At 32.1% G+C, this 21,113-nt stretch overlaps 1 protein-coding gene, 1 long non-coding RNA gene and 1 other non-coding gene across 3 annotated transcripts; 2 read left to right on the plus strand and 1 right to left on the minus strand.

Moving 5' to 3' along the window:
- Nucleotides 1-11,398: 11,398 nt before the first annotated feature.
- LOC108450287 (expansin-A8-like) lies at nucleotides 11,399-13,314 on the minus strand. Its single transcript, XM_017747842.2, has 3 exons — nucleotides 12,548-13,314; nucleotides 12,069-12,381; nucleotides 11,399-11,979 (listed from the first exon to the last, which is right to left on the minus strand). The coding sequence occupies exons 1-3, from the start codon at nucleotides 12,690-12,692 to the stop codon at nucleotides 11,676-11,678; spliced, it is 762 nt and encodes a 253-aa protein (XP_017603331.1). The 5' UTR covers nucleotides 12,693-13,314; the 3' UTR covers nucleotides 11,399-11,675.
- A 1,423-nt stretch (nucleotides 13,315-14,737) lies between these two features.
- TRNAT-UGU (transfer RNA threonine (anticodon UGU)) lies at nucleotides 14,738-14,809 on the plus strand. Its single transcript has one exon. It is a non-coding gene; the product is annotated as a tRNA-Thr (tRNA).
- A 481-nt stretch (nucleotides 14,810-15,290) lies between these two features.
- LOC128293301 (uncharacterized) lies at nucleotides 15,291-20,892 on the plus strand. Its single transcript, XR_008283470.1, has 2 exons — nucleotides 15,291-15,460; nucleotides 20,552-20,892. It is a non-coding gene; the product is annotated as an uncharacterized LOC128293301 (long non-coding RNA).
- The last annotated feature ends 221 nt before the right edge of the window (nucleotides 20,893-21,113 follow it).

Genomic DNA, 21,113 nt, shown 5'->3' on the forward strand with positions numbered 1-21,113 from the left:
TTAGAAAACATATTAATTTATATATATTGAACTATTCAAACTCAATGAGAATTCAAACATTCACTTTCCAACCAATGTTTTGGTCTACTTTAAATTTCAAATCATTTATTATTTTTCAATAGCAATTAATCAATCAAGAATGTTCATTAACACTCGAATAGTTATTTATTTAGTAACGATCGGTTATTCGGTAACAATCAATTATTCAATAATAACCGATTATTCAAGATCGATCAATTGATCGGTTATCCCATAACGATCAATTATTCAAGAAAATCGATATTCAAGAACTATTAAGTTATTCAAGAGCGTCATTCATTCGGTGACAATCGTTTATTCAAGAATGATCAATTATTCAAGAATATTCATTATTCAAGAATGTCCAATATCCATAGAATACAATTATCCTAACGATCAATTATTCAAGAATAATAAGTTATTTTATACCTTTATTTACCCCTATTAACATGACTCGGACTCGAGCGGATACACGGATCCAACCAACACACCAAGATGCGGCATATAGTGCCTCATAGGCGAAGCCGAACGATAATGATAATAGTAGCGATGCGGTACGAGTACCTCATCGAACAAATCAAATAATAAGTGATATGATAATAATAACGATATTCAACACACAAAGTGTTGAATCGATAACGTAATATAACAATATTCGACACACACAGTGTCGAATCGGTAACGGTAACAGTAACAATATTCGACACACACAGTGCCGAATCGGTAACAGTAACAGTAGCGTTAATAGTAACTAGCACATAAGTGCCTAAAATACGGCACATAAAGTGCCGGATCGGTAAAGTCGATAAATCCCGTATTCTTCCAATCCTATGGCATGGCAATTATATCCGACTAGCCCGACAAGTTAATAGGAAATTTAATTCTTATTCCAATTTTACTTAATATTCATATTTACCCCTATTAACAAGACTCGGACTTTGGCGGATATACGGGTTCCAACCAAACACACCAGTATGGCACTCAGTGCCTGAACACTTCCAAATCCTATGGCATGCCAACTATATCCGACTCAGTTTGACTAGTTAATAGGGTATTCAAATCATTTTTCTATTTCAAATTCGCTTTCAATTCAATCACAATTTCTCATATTTCAATATCCAACCAATACACATTTCAATTAATCATAATTCCATTCCATTCCATTCAATTCAATTCAATTCAACTCAATTCAAATTCACTTTTCCACTTTTTGATCAGTATACAATTCAATACCAATATATATTTCAGATATTCACATATAATCATACTTCGGTTCAATTCCAACCACTTTTCAATCAATACACAATTCACATATTTACACATATTCATAATTTATTTTATTTCAAATAATTTAATCAATGCACCTACCATACATAATAAATAATAAATTCAATAATTAAATATTAATTTTGGGTTATAGAAATACAAACCGTAACTTTCGAGCTAACTCCCGTTGACTTTGTCTTGTCCTTTCTTAGCTGAGATTTTCGGTACCACATTGACTACGAAATTAATACAATTCATAATCATTAATACATTACTAATTTATATCTTGAGTTACAGAATTCTAAATTAAGATCCGTTAATTTTTTCTGAATCTAGACTCACAAATCTTCTTACCATAAAATTTTCAGAATTTTTGGTTTAGCCATTAAGTACAGTTTATTCTTTAAATTCACCCCTATTCTGCTGTCTGACAGTTTTGAGTCTTCTTCACTAAAAATTAATTATCTCACAGTACAGAACTTGGATAATATTCCCATTGATTTCTCCTAAAAATAGACTCATTAGGGATTCTAAACATATAACTTTAATCCTCTAATTATTTTTCTCCAATTTTTGGTGATTTTCCAAAATCAGAATAGGGGAACCCGAATTCATTCTAACCTTGTCTCACAAAATTCACTATGTCTTATAATTTACAATTCAATTGCTTAAACCGTTTCTTTTATAAGAAATTAGACTCAATAAGATTTAATTCTATATTTTATTTATCCTCTAATTCAATTTCTATAATTTTGGTGATTTTTCAAACTTAGACTACTGCTGCTGTCCAAAATAGTCTTAGTGCAAAATGTTGATTTTCTACTTTTAATTTCAATTTAATCCTAACTAAATTCATTTACTTTTCTATCTTAATTCATACTTTATTTCTACTCAATTTTAACCAAACTTAGACATAATTATCTATTTTTCATCATAAAACCATAATTTCAAAATTCTTTCAATTTAGTCCTTAAAGCATAAAACTTATGAATCACTTTACAATTCAATCCTTATTTCATTTCTAACTTGAATTTCTATAAATTTAGCCCTTAATTCATCATTTTACTCAACATGAACAATATTTAGAAATTTAATAACTTTCAAAATATCAACTTAATTTCATCAAAACTTTGTTTTAAAGCTTTTAAAACATCAAAATTAAGTAAAAAGGGCTAAATTGACATACCTATTAAAGTTTAAAGCTTCAAAACCTTGATTTTTCCTTTTCTCCCTTTCTTTCTTTCTTTCCTTTCTTTCTCCCCTGTTCTTCTCTGTTTCGTTTGCTTTGTTTTTCTTTTTCATTTCTTTTATTTCTTTATTTTATTATTAAACTATTATAATATTTATTATTTATACATGTATATATTTATTAATACACATGTATTAATTTATCACCTTACACTTGTCATAACTTTTATTTATTTAATTAATTAATATAAAATAATATTAATATAATATACTTTAATTATTATTAAATACACATGTATAATACATGTGTACCATTTATATTTGTACACATTTAATTTATTTTAACCATACATTTGTCATCCCTTTTTGGCTTATTTCCTATTTAGTCCCTTCACTTTTCTTTATTCTATAATTAAACTTTCACACTTAATTCAATTTAATCCTTTCCACTAACTACTCTTAATTAAGCTAAATTTACTTAATTAAAGTCTAATTAACCACTCAATTGACTTCGTAAATATTTTTAATAAATATTTACGAATCTATTTTTTTTTTTTAGAAATGGAGACCCGAAAATTCACTTTCCCGATAACCGTAAAATTTGGGTCATTACACTTAGGATATTTTCAGTAAACTTAGAAAATTTTACAAAATATAAGGAACACACGACCGTGTGGCCCGACCGTGTGTCTCACACGGTCAAAGACATGTCCGTGTCACAGGCCTTGTGGATATTCGAAATGGGATCACATGGTCGTGTCCCAGATCGTGTCCGGCCCCGTGTAACTCCCTGACTTAAGTCACATGGCCAACCACACGCCAGTGTGACCAGCCCGTGTGCCCTTTGAAATGGCCTCACACGCCCGTGTACTAAGCCGTGTGCTAGGCCGTGCCAAACCTGTAGGGTATACTAACTTATGCCACACGGCCAAGTCACACGCCCGTGTGGAGCATACTGACTTGATTTCTAATTAAATACTAGGGGACATACGGCCGTGTCACTAGACCGTGTGTCACACACGGCTAAGACACACGCCCATATCTCTGCCCGTCTGGACAAAAATAGGCTATTTGTCAAGCCATCTTTCTCACCCAAATTGCATTCTCTTACACCAATCCAAAAGGCATATACCACAACTTCAAATGACATTTAAACTCATCTAAACCAAGTTCAATTCAGGCTATACCAATACCAACAACTACAAGGCACACAGGTACCACAATATGCCATTCAATTCATGCCAATTTCATATTCTCAATTCACCTAAATGGTCACTTTCATTTATGCATCACTTTGCCTAAAATCACAAGCATACCAATTCTCATTTATCAACTATTTGATACTCAAATTACCAATTCACAAACAACCATTCAGCACAAGCATTTACATAGCAATTACCAAATGCATATAAAAAGCCATTTGCATATATATATATATATATATATATATATATATATACCAAATCAACCAAAATAAGCCACGTCACATGGCTATACACATAACTAACCATTCATCATTTACAAGCCAACTCAAATGGCTAAGTCCATTACCAAACTATATGCCAAAATGACCATAACTCTTATACATGCCATATAACCAAATACATAAGTTCAAAAGTACCAAAGTGAAAGCTTGATAGTGTGATGCAATCTCCAACGACTCCCAATCTGAGCTAGCTTCGATAAACACTATAAAACACGGAAAAGTAAACAGAGTTAGCTATAAAGCTTAGTAAGCTTGTATAGTTAATAAGTAAAGCTCACCATTCATTCATAAATCAAGTAGTATGAACATAATATATTACAAAATCATTAAAGCATAATGTTAACATATAGTCAATCGCATAAGTAATCATGAACTCATAACTTTCATAGATTCAATACTCATATAGTTTCGGTACATACCTGTACTGATACGAATCTATTTCTCACCATTTCATATCTTTGATATACCCGTTGAACCATTTGGAATACTATTGGATACTTAGGAACCTCGCACCCTAAGTGTCAATACTTAGTCAAAGCTATCTCAATCTCATATCTCATATAATGCTCACTCTCGAGTTATCAACGGGTCTGCTCACACAAGCTAACGGTCATGACGTAGCTACACAGTGCTGCTCACACAAGCTAATGAGAATCTGCAACACACGCCGGATAACTCAGCTACCGATAGGACGTACGGACCAGCACCCAAATCACATAACCTCTAATGACATGTCATTTGTATCCTAATCTATTCCTAAGGTTCAACCGGGATTTCTCATTGCCGAATGTTCTTCGAACATTTTCGTACAATCATATTCATCAACAATTCAAATATAAAGAATTTAAAACACAATTACAACAATGCTTAATAACATATGAACTTACCTCAATTCACAAAAATGATGAAATAAATCGACTAGTCCAATACTTTGTTTTTCCCCCGATCTAGATCTGAACTTCGCTTTTCTTGATCTATAAGTAATCAAATTTAACTTATTTAATTATCATTCTATTCAATTTAGGCCAAAATTAAATTATGGTAACTTTACACTTTTCCCCCCAATATTTTAACATTTTTACAATTTAGTCCCTAACTCATAAAAATACAAATTCATACAATTAGGTCCCTACCCATGCTAGTTGAATTTCTCTTATTACCATAGTAGCCCATATTTTTCATTTATTTAATAATTAGCCACAAAATTTTCACATTTTACAAATAAATCCCTAATTGACAATTTTACCAAAAATCACTTTACAAATGTTATTTATCTAACAACAAGCATACAATTTCTATCATCAAACATCAAAATACAACTATATTCATCAATGGAAAAACTCTAAACCTTTAACAGTTTTTCAAATTAGTCCTTGGGCTAGCTAGACTAAGCTACAACGATCTCAAACACATAGAAATCATTAAAAACGAGACAAAAATCATACCTAATTGTAAGAGTTGAAGATGGTCGAATGAAGAACCCTAAAAAAATCTTCTTCTCATGGTGATTTCTGTTGGGAAAAGATAATGGAAGATGATGATCATTTTTTTTTATTTTAATTAACTTAAATTGCTAATTTACTTAATTAACCTTAAAACTTAATCACAATTTCCATAATGCCAAGCCAATATCATACACTACCTAATTAATGGGCTAATTATCACATAAGGACTCCACTTTAAGGTTCTATAGCTATTATACACCTTTAGCTAATAGAACACAATTTTTACACTTTACGCGATTTAGTAATTTTTATCAAATTAAGCACTCAAACAATAAAATATCTTAACGAAATTTTTACACAATCATACTATCATGTTGTAGACATTAAAATAATAATAAAATAATTATTTTGACCTCAGATTTGTGGTCCCGAAACTACTGTTTCGATTTGACTAAAAACGGCTGTTACACTTATAACCTAAGACACAACTTCACCAATCATGTTAGTCAAGTAATTCACATAATATCAAAAATATAGATGAGCTCATCATTTAATGTCTTTCATATTCATATGCTTTCCATAATATTATTCTATATTACATGTACATTTTGATGACAAATCATTTCAGATTCAGTTTAGCCATGTCAGAACTTTACCCGTTGAACTTTTTAGAAATATAGATGGATACGCTCATATAGTACACTTTAGTGTACACTACTATAATTCGTCAATTCATCTTCAGGGGTACCCAATTAGGGCATATAATCGGGAAGTACACCCTCGAGCCTTGTAACGAGAAGCTCACACAGAGCCATTTCGGGAAGCTCATAAAGAGCCTATCAGGAAGCTTATCCTGGCTATATAAAGGGTAGCTCATAAGAGCCATAATCGAGAAGTTCACAAAGAACCAGCTCCGTATAGCCAATATCGAGAAGTTTGAGCGAGCACTATCGGGAAAGCTCACAAAGAGTGAATTTAATGGGAAGCTCACCAAGAGCCTTTAATTGGGATGCTCATAAGAGTTGAGATGTGTCCACAACAAATGTAGGATCACAACCTATCGGAATGCTCCAAAGAGCTATAACGGGAAGCTCGCTGAACCATATAACAGGAAGCTCGAAAGGGCTAATAACGGTATGCTCTTTTGAGCTATGGTGTGTCCACAACATATGCTGGACCACAACCAATACTGGAAATCCTGTATCCATTGACTTTTATTTATTCAAATGGGTTTTGACATTTATCAGACATTATCGGATATTCAATCAATTTCACATACATGATAATTATACAATTCACATATACAACATTTAATTCAAACATATAAATATACACAATTTAGTTACACGAACTTACCTCGATACTTGTTCGTATACGAAATCTACTAATACGAAACTTTTTGTTTTCCTCGATTTAACTCGGTATTAGGTCTTTCAGGATCTATATAAAGAAATTTAATATCAATTTAATCCATTTCGTACTTAATTTAATTCAATTCACATCCTAGGAAAAATTATTATTTTGCCCCTATACTTTTCACAAATAACGATTTCGTCCTTAGGCTCGAAATTTGAAATTCATGCAATTTAATCTTTATTTCAAGCCTAACCAAAATTTTCATATAACTTTCACAGCACATGTTTTTCACAAAATTAGAAATTTTCCATACCTTTTACATCTTTACAATTTAATCCCTAAATCATATTTTTAACAAAATTTACTTTGTAAAAGTTGTTTATCTATCAATAACCTTTCATTTTCAACCACAAATTTAAAAATTTTAGCATACTCATCCATGGAAAAACTTCTATACTTTGATAACTTTTCAAATTAATCCCCAAAATAGATAGATTAAACTATCCTGATCTCAAAAATATAAAAATTACTAAAAACGGGACAAGAAAACATGACTAATTAAGCTTGATTAGTTTCCTTTCTCTCTCCTAAGGTTTTCATAGAGTTTTTGGGGATGAAGATGATATAAAATGATATTATCTCTATTTAATTATTTATCATCCATTAATTTTTTTTCACTTTCCAATTTAGTCTTTGCCTTTTTCTAATTTTCCATGGATGATTCATCAAAAATATCTTCTAACTTTTCTTTAATCGTCTAATTACCATATAAGGACCTCAAGTTTTGAATTCCATAGCTATTTGATACTTATAGCTACTAGAATTCAACTTTTTTATTTTATGCAATTTGGTCCTTTCCCTAAGTAAACACATAATCGGTAAAATTTTCTTATCAGAATTTTCATATGGCATTCCTATCACAAAGTAGGCCATGCAATAATATTAAAATAAATTTTCTTTCTGGCTCGGATTTGTGGTCCTGAAACCACTGTTCCGATTTCACTAAAAATGGGTTGTTACAACACACTTGATAAGCGCTTCCAATGCACAACAAATGACCGACGCCTCAACTATCCTTTTGAAAAACTTCTACTCAATTCTGGTTGATACGAGAATAGAAAACCACGCTATCTCCAATGAGACAAAAACAACCCACAGAAACAAAGCAAAAAAGAAAATCTAGAAATTAGGGAAACAAAAGAAAAAGGAAGAAGAGAAAGAACGAAAGAAGAAAAAAAATAAAGAGGGAGGAAAAGAATGGGAAAGACTTTTGATAAAATAATAAATAAATAATTTAAAACTTAAAAAAAAATAAATCTAAAATAAAACTACTTCATCAAACCATACATGAGGATCGAACTCAAAACCCAAAGGTAAACTAACACATATCCAACCACCAAACTAGCATGCTCATTTTAACATTAGAATGCTAAATAAACACAGTAGTTTAACCTACTCACTCACCCTTACTTAAAACCTCAAAACTTCTAACCCCAAAAATTGAGGTGTTACAAACCAAAAGTTATGTAATTTGATTATTAATCAAAAGTTGCACTATTTATAGTGATGAGTTATGTTTCTTAAATTCAAAAGTTACGTGACTTAATTATTAACAAATAGTTATAATTATTCAAGTAAATACCTATTGAACAATTAAGTTAAATATATGACTACCCATTTAGGTAGTTATGTCCTTATGAAGAGACATGAGACCTCCTATAAATAAGAGTGAACTTTCATTTGTATGACACATTCAAAAAACATAAAAATAAAGTTTCTTTTTATTCTCTCACAATATTTCATATTCCTAGATTGTTCTATGAAGAATTATTGCAATAGTTCTTTATAGAAACTGATATTCTTTCTATACTCTGCTTAGTGCTCAATGAACTATTTCCATCAATGTAAAACATAGATAGTCATTAGGTTTCATTGTATCCTCGAAATTCATTTGCCAGTAACTTTTTTCACACACCATAATATAGGTAGGGGTGAATAGAAAGAAAATGGCATTAATACACGCCTTGAAGCCTTCTTTAAATTTTTTTCATAAGTTTATTTTTATCCCCGCTAAATGTAACACCTCATACTCGAGTCGATAGTTGGGTCCAAGCTATCGAGTATCACATTCGTTATTGAAGCAATTACGATCAATTACCATTCAATTAAACCATTTACCTATGCTATTAAGTACAATATGCATTCACCGTATGTTTTAAAATCATAATCGAATCTTATACGAGCTTACTAAAGCTCTTCAGATAACCCAAGTCGAATAAGGACTAGAATGCAAAGTTTTCAAAACTTTCCAAGTTGGCATCGTGACCATGGTGGACCCATGTTGCGACATCACCAACAGAGGCTCAGCGTCCTGACTTGGAAAGTAATAAATTGACATTGCGACTTCAAATAGGGAACGTTGCGATGTTAGAGATTGGTGTCGTAACATCCTTATGTTGGTGTTGCGACATTGAAGACATATTTCGTCAACTATTATATTTTATAACTGTCAAAATATGCTACACAATGGTTTAATGACTCAACATACAAAATATTTCATCCCATGATGATGTTCAATTACACATTTCTAAACTTTTAAAACTTTATACATATATATACATGTTATAACAATTCATATGTCAACCTCTATTTATCATTCCCTAATCAAAACATTCTATTGACCATTTACAATCTTAAACGGTTAAAATCTAGGTACATGTCATCTATTGAAACATAAATAACTATACAAACATTATTGAGTCGAGAATCTATGATCCGAATACTGTTTCACCTCTCAAGACCTCGAGATCCACTGATACCTTCGCATAGAATGAACAAACAATACATTGAGCGATAAAACTCAGCGGTATTTTCATGATTCAAGTTATAAGATAAGCATGATTCAATCAATATATGCTAAGATTTATTTATATCAATTTACATGTTCTTTATTCAAATATCAATCTCATATACTAGCTTATTCAATAACCAATTGAAATATTCAATACTGTGCCTTATGTTGACATGTATACAACCAATCTCATTTAAGTTTCAAGCACATATGCATTTAACAATGCGATACTCAATCCTCATTTTCAATCAATGTCATTTGATCTTTCAACTTACGATTCAATTCTCTTTCTTGAGTTTATTGACTCATTAATATTCGATTCAACCCCTAGGGCTCGTTTATAACTGATTCGCATGATCTTTCACATGCAATCCATAATCACATTTCACATCTGTATACATATGATACTATTTCACATTATCACCTCAATTCAATATCATTTAATGGGTTCAAATTTTATAATCTCTATTAACCTAATTTGAACTCAGGCGGATATACGGATCATCCAACCATCATACTAATTTGACACCTAGTGTCTCATCGAAATCCGAATTATATAAGTTGCGTCCAACGTTCATTGGTATATAACTGAAATATAACCGATATACAATCTAATCCTATGGCATGTCAACTATATCCGACTCTTCCCGAACAATTAATAAGGTACCAATGATCCAATTTCATTTTATAATCAATTCATATTCAATATCATAATTTCTTTTCAATTCATCATCAATATATATATGTTCAATATCACATAACATGATTCATTCCATATTCATATCACATATCATGTACAATTATATCATGCTATTTTCTACTTCATTCAATTCAGTCAATTCTCAATATTCAACATCATTCAATACGAATTAATTCATATGATAATATGAGTTTACCTCGATAGTAAATCATGTTTGGTCCTTTAGATAATTGTTATCTAGGTCCTCAAGCATTTTCTAATTTAAAACTCAATAGTGATTGGATTTTTACAATTTAGTCTCTAAGCTTTAATTAACTATTTTCTCGGTTAAATTTCTTAAACGAGTTTTAATATATTTTCATGATAACTTGCTTAATCTCTATATTTCATCCTTATGGACTCAGTTTTCGGAAACGAGGTTCCGAAACTGTATTTATCGACACCATTGGAAATCGAGTCGTTACACACACTAACAATATTAGGTACACGTTTCACCATCAGTTGAACTGCAATGTCTGGTGAATGATTCTTCTATATTATAGTGGATAGATAAAGATGGTTCGAGATTTCTACCGACCTGTTATTGCTAGTTTCCGCATTACTCATAGTCTGCATAGAGTTTGTACATTTGTTTGTCTATACTTTTAGTAAATAAATTTTAAAAGGATTATATCTCGGCCTACTTGCTTATGTCAGTCAGTTTTCTTCTATGGTTTTGGATGCACCATAATTTTCATCAGGATTGGGATGCTACTGAATCTTCATACTGATATATTGCGCTAATAAGTTAGCAATATGCAAGTTATGGACAAATGAAGCTCTATGTTTAAGTATAAAAAATTTGCCGTTCTGAATACTTTGTGAGAATGGTCTATGCAAAATTGATGTCCCAACAAAATGTGTTACAAAATAAGTTTTCTTTGTAGTTAAAAACATTGGCTTCTTGCATCAGGTAGCTTGACCATTTTGAAGTTTCTTTGTAGTTTCTATTGAGATAGGCTGCCAAAAGCAACCACCAAACTGGGATCTGTGATCAAAATCATACATATAAACTAACATTAAGGCAACTTTAGAATTAAGTAAAGAAATCTTTTAAATATATATTTTGATTCATTTCATGGCATGGCTATGATGAATTAAACAAAAGCCAAACAGATGAAAATATCCTTGATCATCATCAATCAAGTAAAGATATCTGTATAGGCCTAGCGGGTGCCAATAAATCACCTCAGCAATTGACAGCCATATGGGGCCGGCTGAGCCTCTCCTTTACCCTAACTCTCCTTCTTATACCTTCCCCTATCTCAAACAATGGCTATTACATATACAAGCTTCCATTTAAAGACCCTTTACTGTCCTGAAACTCTAGAACTGACCGCCCTCAAATGTTTGTCCAAACTGCCAATTTCCCGGTGCCACGTTGTAGCTGGTCACAGTCCTTCCATCGCTTGTGGTGACTTGGAATGAAAGACTTTGACCGTTGAGGTAAGAGTTGCTCTGCCAGTTTTGGCCCCAGTTCCTCGACATTAATTGCCATCCTGTTTTGGAACCTTTGATTGATACTGAATGAACATCTCCAGCACCACCAACATTTGTAATGAGGACCAAGTTGAAGTAAGAGTGACCATTGATTGTAAACCTGATTCCTCCTTTCTTGATACAGGGGACTCTGTTTAGACCAACATGAATTTGTTATTCAGGCGAGAGCTCAAATCATTGTTTTAGTACATAACTAGTGAAGGGTTTTGTAAGTTTTACCTTCTGAATGAAATGGGGACGATTCCAGCCCGGTACTGAGCAATTTGCAAGAAGGCTGGCTCAGCCAAGTCAAAGTGCTGTAGAGGAGGATTGCACCAGCCACCATTATCATTGGACAAGGCCAAGTTAGGGGGACAGAAGTTGGTTGCAGTGACGGTAATGGATCCAGGCAGGCACCATTTGGGGTCGCTATCACACCTCATTTCATAACAAGAACCACAGCTGAGGCCATTGTTGAACAAAGCAGTGCTAAGTGCTGCAGTGTTGGTCCCATAACCTTGGCTATATAAGTTACCATATCCACAAGCGCCTCCTGAAATAGCAGCAAATAGAAAACCCTCAGATTAAGTAAACTTTTAATAAGTTATAGACCATTTAAAGTGACTAAGTCCAATAAGGGAAGATACACAAAAGAACTTGAAACAGCAAGTTGCTTTAACTTCACGTTACCCCACACTACTTTTTTTAAGTTAACTTACCCATTGTGCCAGATGCATCACCGCCCCCATAGAATGTAGCATGGCCACCTTGCCATCCTCCCCCATAATCACCAAAGGCGCCTCGCAAGCAAAAACCGAAGATGAAAAGCAGAAGAGAAGTTGCAGAAACTGCTGATGTTGCCATTTTTGACAAATAGAAAGAGGCTAATCAAAAGGCTGTTGTGTGGTATGTTAGTGGTTGATGTTTGTGACATAAAAGGGCTGGAAAGAAAGGGATTATATAGGAAACAAAAGGGCGGTTCGATGTGGACTTGAATAGAAAGAAGAGACAAGAAAGCAATTGTGATGTTAAAGAGAGAAAAGCAAGACCAAGAAACAGATTTTCGTACATTCGGGAGTCATTTACAACGATCAAACCCTGCACATGCAGATGTTCCAGTTAAGACTTAGGCCCCCACCTGCACATGCATTTTGATGTATCAACCCTTCCCTGACCACCCACTTGGTTTTATCTTAATCTCTTAACTGCTCTCCTTTAATACTAGACCTTCCTTACGTGTAGTTCCATGGAATTTTCTCCTTAAATTCCCTGAAATCCCGCCAATCCCTCGGCTCGGTCCGATTGCCTTTGATTTTTTTTTTTTTTGGGGGGTGGGGGAGGGTCTTTTGAGCTTTTATTTGGTACCAAGTAGTCATTTTAAACCATTTCGCTGTCAAACACAATGTAAAAATGCTGGTTGTGGTGAATTAAGGACGTCAACAATGTCTCTCAACCATTCAAATCAGTAACATAAGGACGACATGTGAATGTATTTTTCCTTCTGATGTTTTTGTAAGCATATACATATACATATGTGTACGTGTGTAGAATCAAATCAATAACTTTTTTCTGTCAAAGCAATTGGCTGTTTAACGGGGAAAGCTGAGCATCTTATATTTAAAAACATCATTTTTTTTACTGCAATGAACAGCTTGTTAGGTCAACTTTTGCTTAAGCTTAATCGGAAATACGTTGCTGAAAACAACAATATATTTTAGTGTTAACGACACATGCGCATCGATCTATACATGGATAGCGACTATATTATTCATTAACCACTACATTATATTAATATGACTTCCAAAATCCAATTAATCACATCGTTAATGGATGATTGTCATCAGCGTACGTGGGGGGGGGGGGAGGTGATGATTTTTAAACATCAAGATTTTGTAGTTTTTCACAATGATTACTTGGTTCTTCGATGAATTATAATAAGAATAATAGGGTTATTTAGAGAAAGATTTGGTTTGATTAGAGATAGGGTGGAGCCTACCATGTTAGGAAGCACATGCAAGCTCCGGACTTCACGGTCCCTTCGCCCTTATATTCATGCAGGCATCCTTTTCATTTCAATTTCAGTGGTAATCCCATACTTAATTGATAAGATAAATGAAAACATCCAAAATATAATGATATAAAGTAATATTATATATGAGATATCAACCACACGATGTTGATTAATGCTTTTGTATGCTAATTTATTTTCTTTTTTTGAAAAAAAAAACCAAACCAAAGGGAAGATTGAAGAATCAAAAATCATACTTTCTGCTACTGTTTTTATTCAGCATATCTTAAAATTTTGTCTATTTCAAAGTGGAACTATTAGAATTGTGATCTGTTTTGTAGTGGACAACACACTAATTTCAAATTTGATTTCTATACAATCTTTATCCCAACCCCATTTCTACTTCTTTCTTGATAAAAACTTCCACCATTTTTACAAAATTCTAATTTAATTCTAAATTTATATGAAAAAGTCAAGTTTTGTGGCTTTCGATTCCAAAAGAAAATAATAATAAATTTAAAATTTAGTTTTATACTTTTATTTTTAGGAATATAATTTTTTACATTTTAAATTTTAAAATTTAAGTTTAACTATTAAAACTGTTAAAATTATTTTGTTAAATTCAAGTTCATTACAAAGCGATTTTTTTAGTTATATAACTACTAAATAAATATTTTTTATTATTTCAAAATATCACACCAATAAATTTAACAATGTTAGCAATTGCATCTAAAATTTAAAGTCTAAAAAGCAGAGGGTTAAATTCAAAATTTGTAAAGAGTATAGGAATTTATGGTATATTTTAACCTAACAATAATAATATAAACGGACCTCGGATGGAGAAAGCTTATTGAGGTTTATAAATTGTAGAAATAAATTATGTTTGGAAGGAGTCTCAACAGCCCCTATAGCTCAGTGGTAGAGCGTCAGTCTTGTAAACTGAAGGTCTGTAGTTCGATCCTGCATGGGGGCATTGTCGTTTTTATTGTTTTTTTTTTTTTTGGCTATCAGAGACGAATGGAAGAGGAATAATAAAAAGCTAGATTTGGATTTTTAATTAGAACAATGACGAAGATTTCTTCAATTAATCTTTATACAAATTGGTCCCTTTGCTTGGTTCAGATTTTCCCTCTCTTATTTCTCTTTATATCAGTAAAGATTAAGATATGTGACCATAAAACTCTGCAGCCATAAGAGAAAGCTTGAAATAAGATCCACAAAAAAGAAAGGTCATGTGGATTTATATCCAAATGTAGCTGTCTTTGGTGCCAATGAGAGTGCCCTTCTCAAGGGATTGTCTCTCTTAGTCCCACTTCAAACAGACATCTTCAATGGTCATGGGACCATTAACTCAATAGTCATTTTCCGACATCATCAACCACAAAAACAGACCCCCACTTTGGGGGCTGCCAAATTCCAACATAGATCAGTTCTAACTAAAATTTGTTCACCCCTCAGCCATGTGCATTTAATTGGAAGTTCACTTTGTAGGGCAGCTTCACCCCCTTATAAGGTGGCAAGGTAGTTATGTTTTGATGACCGAAGCCTTGATTTTGTGTGCTACTGCAAAAATATGTTCCGGATATTGATTATGTAAAACCCACTCTCTGAACGTAAAACCAAGGTAATATGTATTGACGTTCAACAACACTTCGACTCTTAATTCTATTTGTTAATCTTTTTAATAGGTTATTTTTTGTTTGAATAAATTACTTTTATTATAGGATTAGTTGTGTCTGTCTTCGATAAGTGTTTACTAACTATTTGATAAATGCGAGGCACACCTCACAAAATCATATCAGCTTTCTATTGCCTATTCTTGAGTTTACATGGTATTAGAACTATCAACGCTCATACGAGCTAGACCTATCTCTTCACCCCCATTACCTCTCCCATAGTCTTTCTAAATGGCTTCTACCAATATTTTCGTTTTCAATATCGACACCACTAGTAGCCAACACTATAGTTATACAATTTAACTCCGCTTTTCAACTACCCGTAAAATTAATTGATAATATAAAATTCTCGACGTAAAAATTATAATTTTTAGTGTTGGTGCATGATTATGATCTCTTTGACCATCTCAATGGTTCTAAAGTAGCCCCTTGGTTGGCCTAACTTTTTAGGAACTATATCTCCACAACTGTTTTCAGTCACCAAAGCACCCCAGCCATACAACATGACACCATTATCTTGGGCATCCCTATATTAATGTTATAAATATATCCTCTCTGACTTATTCAGCCAAGGAAAAATTGCATTTCTATAATTCTTGCTCAATCAATAAAGCTCATCACTTAACTTTTTTAAGTAATTATTAGTTTGTTTATAGAGTCTTTACAATCTTATTCTTAATAGAGAATTATATTATTATATTTTTTGTTGACTAATTTTAAGAATACGTTTGGTTTTATACTCTTAACACCCACAATGACGTAAAAGATTTTTAATGGAAAAACATTATAATACAAAAATATTTTCTTTTTCCACTGATGGTGAAAAATACAAAAGCCTTGATTTGAATCTTGTCTCTCAAGACATGAAGCACTTTGTAATACCTTTCTATACACCTCAAAGAGTAGCTTTTGCTCAACGTGGTCATTGACATATAGTGAAAATAGCTAGAACTCTGTTACATGAAGCCTTCCTCATGGTCTTTTGCCTGTCAACAAAAATCTTAATTACAGGTCATTAATCGTTTAGACTTAAAAATTTATCGATAAAATTGAAGGATTTAAATAAAAATACAAATTTTAAAAAATGGGCCTATGTAAAATTTAATGCTCGTTTTTCGTATGGGCAGAACTTTGGGTAAGATTTTTTCCTGAGCTCGACTTGTATATATTATGTTATAAAAATATTATATTGATTATATATGTTAAATAATAATTATATATTTATATTTATATTAAATCACTAACTCAATAACAATTAAACTCTTTACCTAAAACCTAAAAACATTTACTCAACTAAATAACTCAACCCAAAACATAAAATTTTAAAATTATATTTAATACAATAAAATATTTATTATATTTTTTTGTTTTTAATATAATAAAATATTTATTATATTTAAGGTAGTGTTTTTTAATATAAATATTTTTAATATCTTAGAAATTTTTATTTTAGCCTTTTTAAATTTATTTAGTGTATTATATTTTTTAAAAAATTCTTTTTAAATAAAAGTTAATCTAAAAAATTAAATATGGAAGGTCCGGGCTGGGCTCGAGTTTACCTTTCTCAAATTAGGTCAGATTTGGATAAAAAAATAAACACATATTTTAGGTCAAATTAAACTCGAACTTAAAAAATTAATCTAGGTACCTTATATAGGCCCGACCCGAATCATAACCACGGCTAAAGAAGTTTGCTATCCTTGACTTTAGACATATGCTGATAAGTAAACTAGATCTCATGTCTAAACCATGTGTCTTTGTGGGTTTCTCTACCATTCGTCACTGCCATCAATGCTATGATCAAATTTCCTCGAAAAGCATATTTGTCCAATGGTGTATATTTCTTTTGAAACAGTCTTCCCTTTTCAAAATATATTTGTCCATATGAAACAAAACTTTAAAATCTTAACATGGGATATGCCCACGTTTAATTCTTCCTCAAATACAAATATTACCCCTTCAATACCAACTCTTGAATTACCCTTGCCTAGTTTAGTTTTAGTTCAAGCATCTCAAGTCCCATCTCCATAAAATCAACAACAAACACCCTTAGAGACATTTATTCTGTGAACCTAGTAAAGGTGAGGACATTCATTATGACTCTCAAATTTGCCAAGGGTGGAGGCTATTTTGATGTCATGATCAAGGGCAACTCCATGACTGTGATCAACAAGTTCCATTTGAAAAGCACAAACCTATATTTTTTTGGTGTGCACCTTTTGGAGGCTGATATATAGCATTATTAGTACATTTACTTCTATTTCTTTTTCATATGTTAATCGTATTGCTAATTCTGTTGCACATCATTTGGCAAGTTGGGCACGTAGTTGTATGAATGCTTTGCACTTCGATTTTAATTATTTGAATGTCATTCATTATTTGGTAATGTATGATGCTCTTTTTACCCTAAAACCAATAACAGACACCCCCTCCTCATTCACAGGTCACTTAACGATGCCACCCTCACCTAAGCAACGCTCCAATGAATCTTGCATAGGTACATCCTCTTCACCTACTACATTCTCTCTTGACAATCATGCTACTTGGAACCAAAACCTCTCACCCATCAGAATCCAACCCATCCATGCTTCACAACATCAAAAACTCAATCAGTTCCTTATTATTTATTCGTCGAATGCCATGACAGAATCAATCCACTACCAATGTCCCTAATAATACCTCTCAAAACCCAACTAGCCAATCCATTAAATCGAATGATAACCTATTCCCAAAATAACATTCACAAGACATTTTTTTTTATCTCATGGCTCTTCTTCATCCAAACAACACTCCTCAAGCTTTTGCCCAAGCCAACAAACACTTAAGTGACAAAATGCAATGAAAGTTGAGTTTGATGCATTGCAACAGAACTAAACTTGGGGATTAGTTTCTAATGACCCTATGAAGAATATTGTGCGGTAAAAATGATTGTTTAGAAAAAAGAAAAAAAATAGATGAACTCATCAATTGATCTAAGGCTCGTCTTGTTGCAAAAGGGTTCACTCAGTGACCTAGAGTGGATTTTCATGCAATATTCAATTCAGTAGTTTATTCAACACAACTGGGTTTTACGTAAACTTAATGCCAACAATGCCTTCTTGCAAGACATCTAGAAAAAAAGGTATATATGTCTTAACCTCACATTTATCATATTTGCAAGTTATGCAAAGCTATTTATGACCGAAACATACGCCACTGGCTTAAGTCGCAACTATCTACAATCGTGATTTTGTGAAATCAAATCTGACCTATCTCTATTAATATTCATTCAACCTCAAGCAATAGTCTACCTACTTGTCTATGTTGACACATCATCATTGTAACAACCCGGTTTAGACCCTAGTCGGAATAGTAGTTTCAGGATCATAAATCTAAGTCAAAAAATATTTTAATATTATTTTCCGTGCTTATAATATGTGAATTATTATGTGTGAAAGTTTCGTATAACAATTTGATTGTTTGTGTGCCTAATTTGGAAAAATAACCTAATCGCGTAAAGTGCAAAAGCGACTTGCTATTTGTTAAAGTGCCTAATTGTTATGGTTTAGTAAATGGGAGGTCCTTATGTTGTAATTAGACCATTGATAAGGTTAATGGACATTAATGACCATCCATTAAGTGATTTTTATATGGTTTAATAAAAGGTAAAATTAGTATTTGATAATTAATATGTAATATAATAAAATAAAACATGCTAATGGATGATTCATTCATCCTTGTTGTCGAAATTACAAAAGAAAAAAAAAGAAAGAAAAGAGTTCCTATGGTTCGGCTAAGAAAATTTGTGATTAAGGTATGGTTTTTGATCTATTTTTGATAATTTCTACGTTTTTGTGATCGTTGTTTTGTGTTCTATTAAGCTCATGTCTTAATTTCAAAATTTGATGAAGATTTTGAGTTGAGCCATTGATGAAATTGTGAGTTTTGTGATGTTAATTGATGAAAAATGAAAGAAAAATGTTAGATTAAAATGTTTTGTATTTGAATTTTTTATGAATTTGAGTAATTTGGGCTAAATTGTGAAAATGAGATTTTGAAGGACTAAAATTTAAAATAAATGAAATATATGGGCTTTATATGAACTACATGAATATTCTTCCAAGTATGTGTATAAGGAAATTTTGTGTATTTTGTGATTTTGTTAATTAGGGACTAAAATGTCAAAATGTGAAAAAATAAGGGCTAATTTGTAAAATACCCTAAATATGTGCATATGGATTGAATTGAATGATTTGTTGAATAAAAGAGTTAAATTTGAATGTGTATAGATCAAGAACCAAAGAAAACGGAATTAGATCGGGGAAAGTCAAAAGTAGTTGAATAAACGTTTGTTTTCGTTCATTCCCGTACAAAGTAAGTCGATATACAAATAAATGTGTTTGAATTGAATTATTATTGCTTATATGCTATTGAATAATGATTAATGGTTATTTGAGTTGAATATGAGAAATCCGAGAAAGTTCTGATAATGTGACGACGTCCAAAAAGTCTCGTACAAACCATAAGAATAGTTAGGATACATATATCATGATATAGGATCCCGATATGTGATTTCGTGTAAGACCACATCTGGGACGTTGGCATCGATTTGAAATTAAAGTGTAAGACCATGTCTGGGACATTGGTATCATATTTGACTTTGTGTAAGACCCTATTTGGGACAATAGCATCGATATTTGATTACATGTAAGACCACGTCTAGGACGTTGACATTGTACGAGCTTTTCGAGTTATCCACAGTTCAACGGCCACTCTGAGAAACAACTGACTATGTGAATGTGTATCCAATGCAGGTACGTTTGAAATGTATATCATGTTTGAAAATGAAAAGTAAGTATATGTACATTTGTGGACATATGATATATGTAAGTGAATTATGATCAAATAAGTTATATGAGACATATGATTATGTGATTGTGTTTTTCCATGAGCTACATGAATGAATTGGTTTAAAAATGTATTATGTGATAAGTTTATTTGTATATGGCTTACTAAGCTTTTGAAAGCTTAATTTGTGTGTGTTTACAATTGTTTTGTAGATATCGAAGCTACCGAGAGCTTGAGGATCATCGAGGATCATCACCACACTATCGAACTATATTTTGGTACCTTCTGAAAATGTGAATATTGAAGTACGACATGTATAGGCTAGAAGTATTTGAATATGATTTTTGAAGTGTATATCATGCCATGTGATATCACTAGATTAAAGTTGCTATTTGGTGTGGTTTTTGGTATATAAGTTGTGATAAAAAATGGTATTTGTTGATGTGCATAAATGGCCTATTGAGAAACAGTCAATTTGGTAAGCTAGTTATGTGAATTAGTTATGGAAATGGTATGATTTTGATATGAGAATAAATGTGAAAAATTGGGATAATGACATGTATGAATGAATGAGTTGGTATGTGATTTTGGTATGTTTGGTTTGGATAATAAGGATGAAATTGGTTAGTGATTATATGACATGAATGATGTATGTTTTGGGATTGAAATTGGTTCAAATTATGGTGAAATTGTGTTTTGATTTTGGACTTGTAGGGATGACCATTAAGGGTGGCAAATTGGATTTGCAAATAGGGTATTTTATCCACACGGGCA

Source organism: Gossypium arboreum, chromosome 5 (assembly GCF_025698485.1).
Source record: "Gossypium arboreum isolate Shixiya-1 chromosome 5, ASM2569848v2, whole genome shotgun sequence".
Taxonomy (NCBI): domain Eukaryota; kingdom Viridiplantae; phylum Streptophyta; class Magnoliopsida; order Malvales; family Malvaceae; genus Gossypium; species Gossypium arboreum.

What these genes read in the sequence shown, in the direction of transcription:
- LOC108450287 (XM_017747842.2), bottom strand. Translation starts at nt 12,692, where the DNA reads ATGGCAACATCAGCAGTTTCTGCAACTTCTCTTCTGCTTTTCATCTTC. An exon ending in TGATGCATCTGGCACAATGG is followed by an intron (nt 12,382 to 12,547) that starts GTAAGTTAACTT and finishes CTGCTATTTCAG; the next exon opens with GAGGCGCTTGTGGATATGGT. An exon ending in GTCCCCATTTCATTCAGAAG is followed by an intron (nt 11,980 to 12,068) that starts GTAAAACTTACA and finishes TGGTCTAAACAG; the next exon opens with AGTCCCCTGTATCAAGAAAG.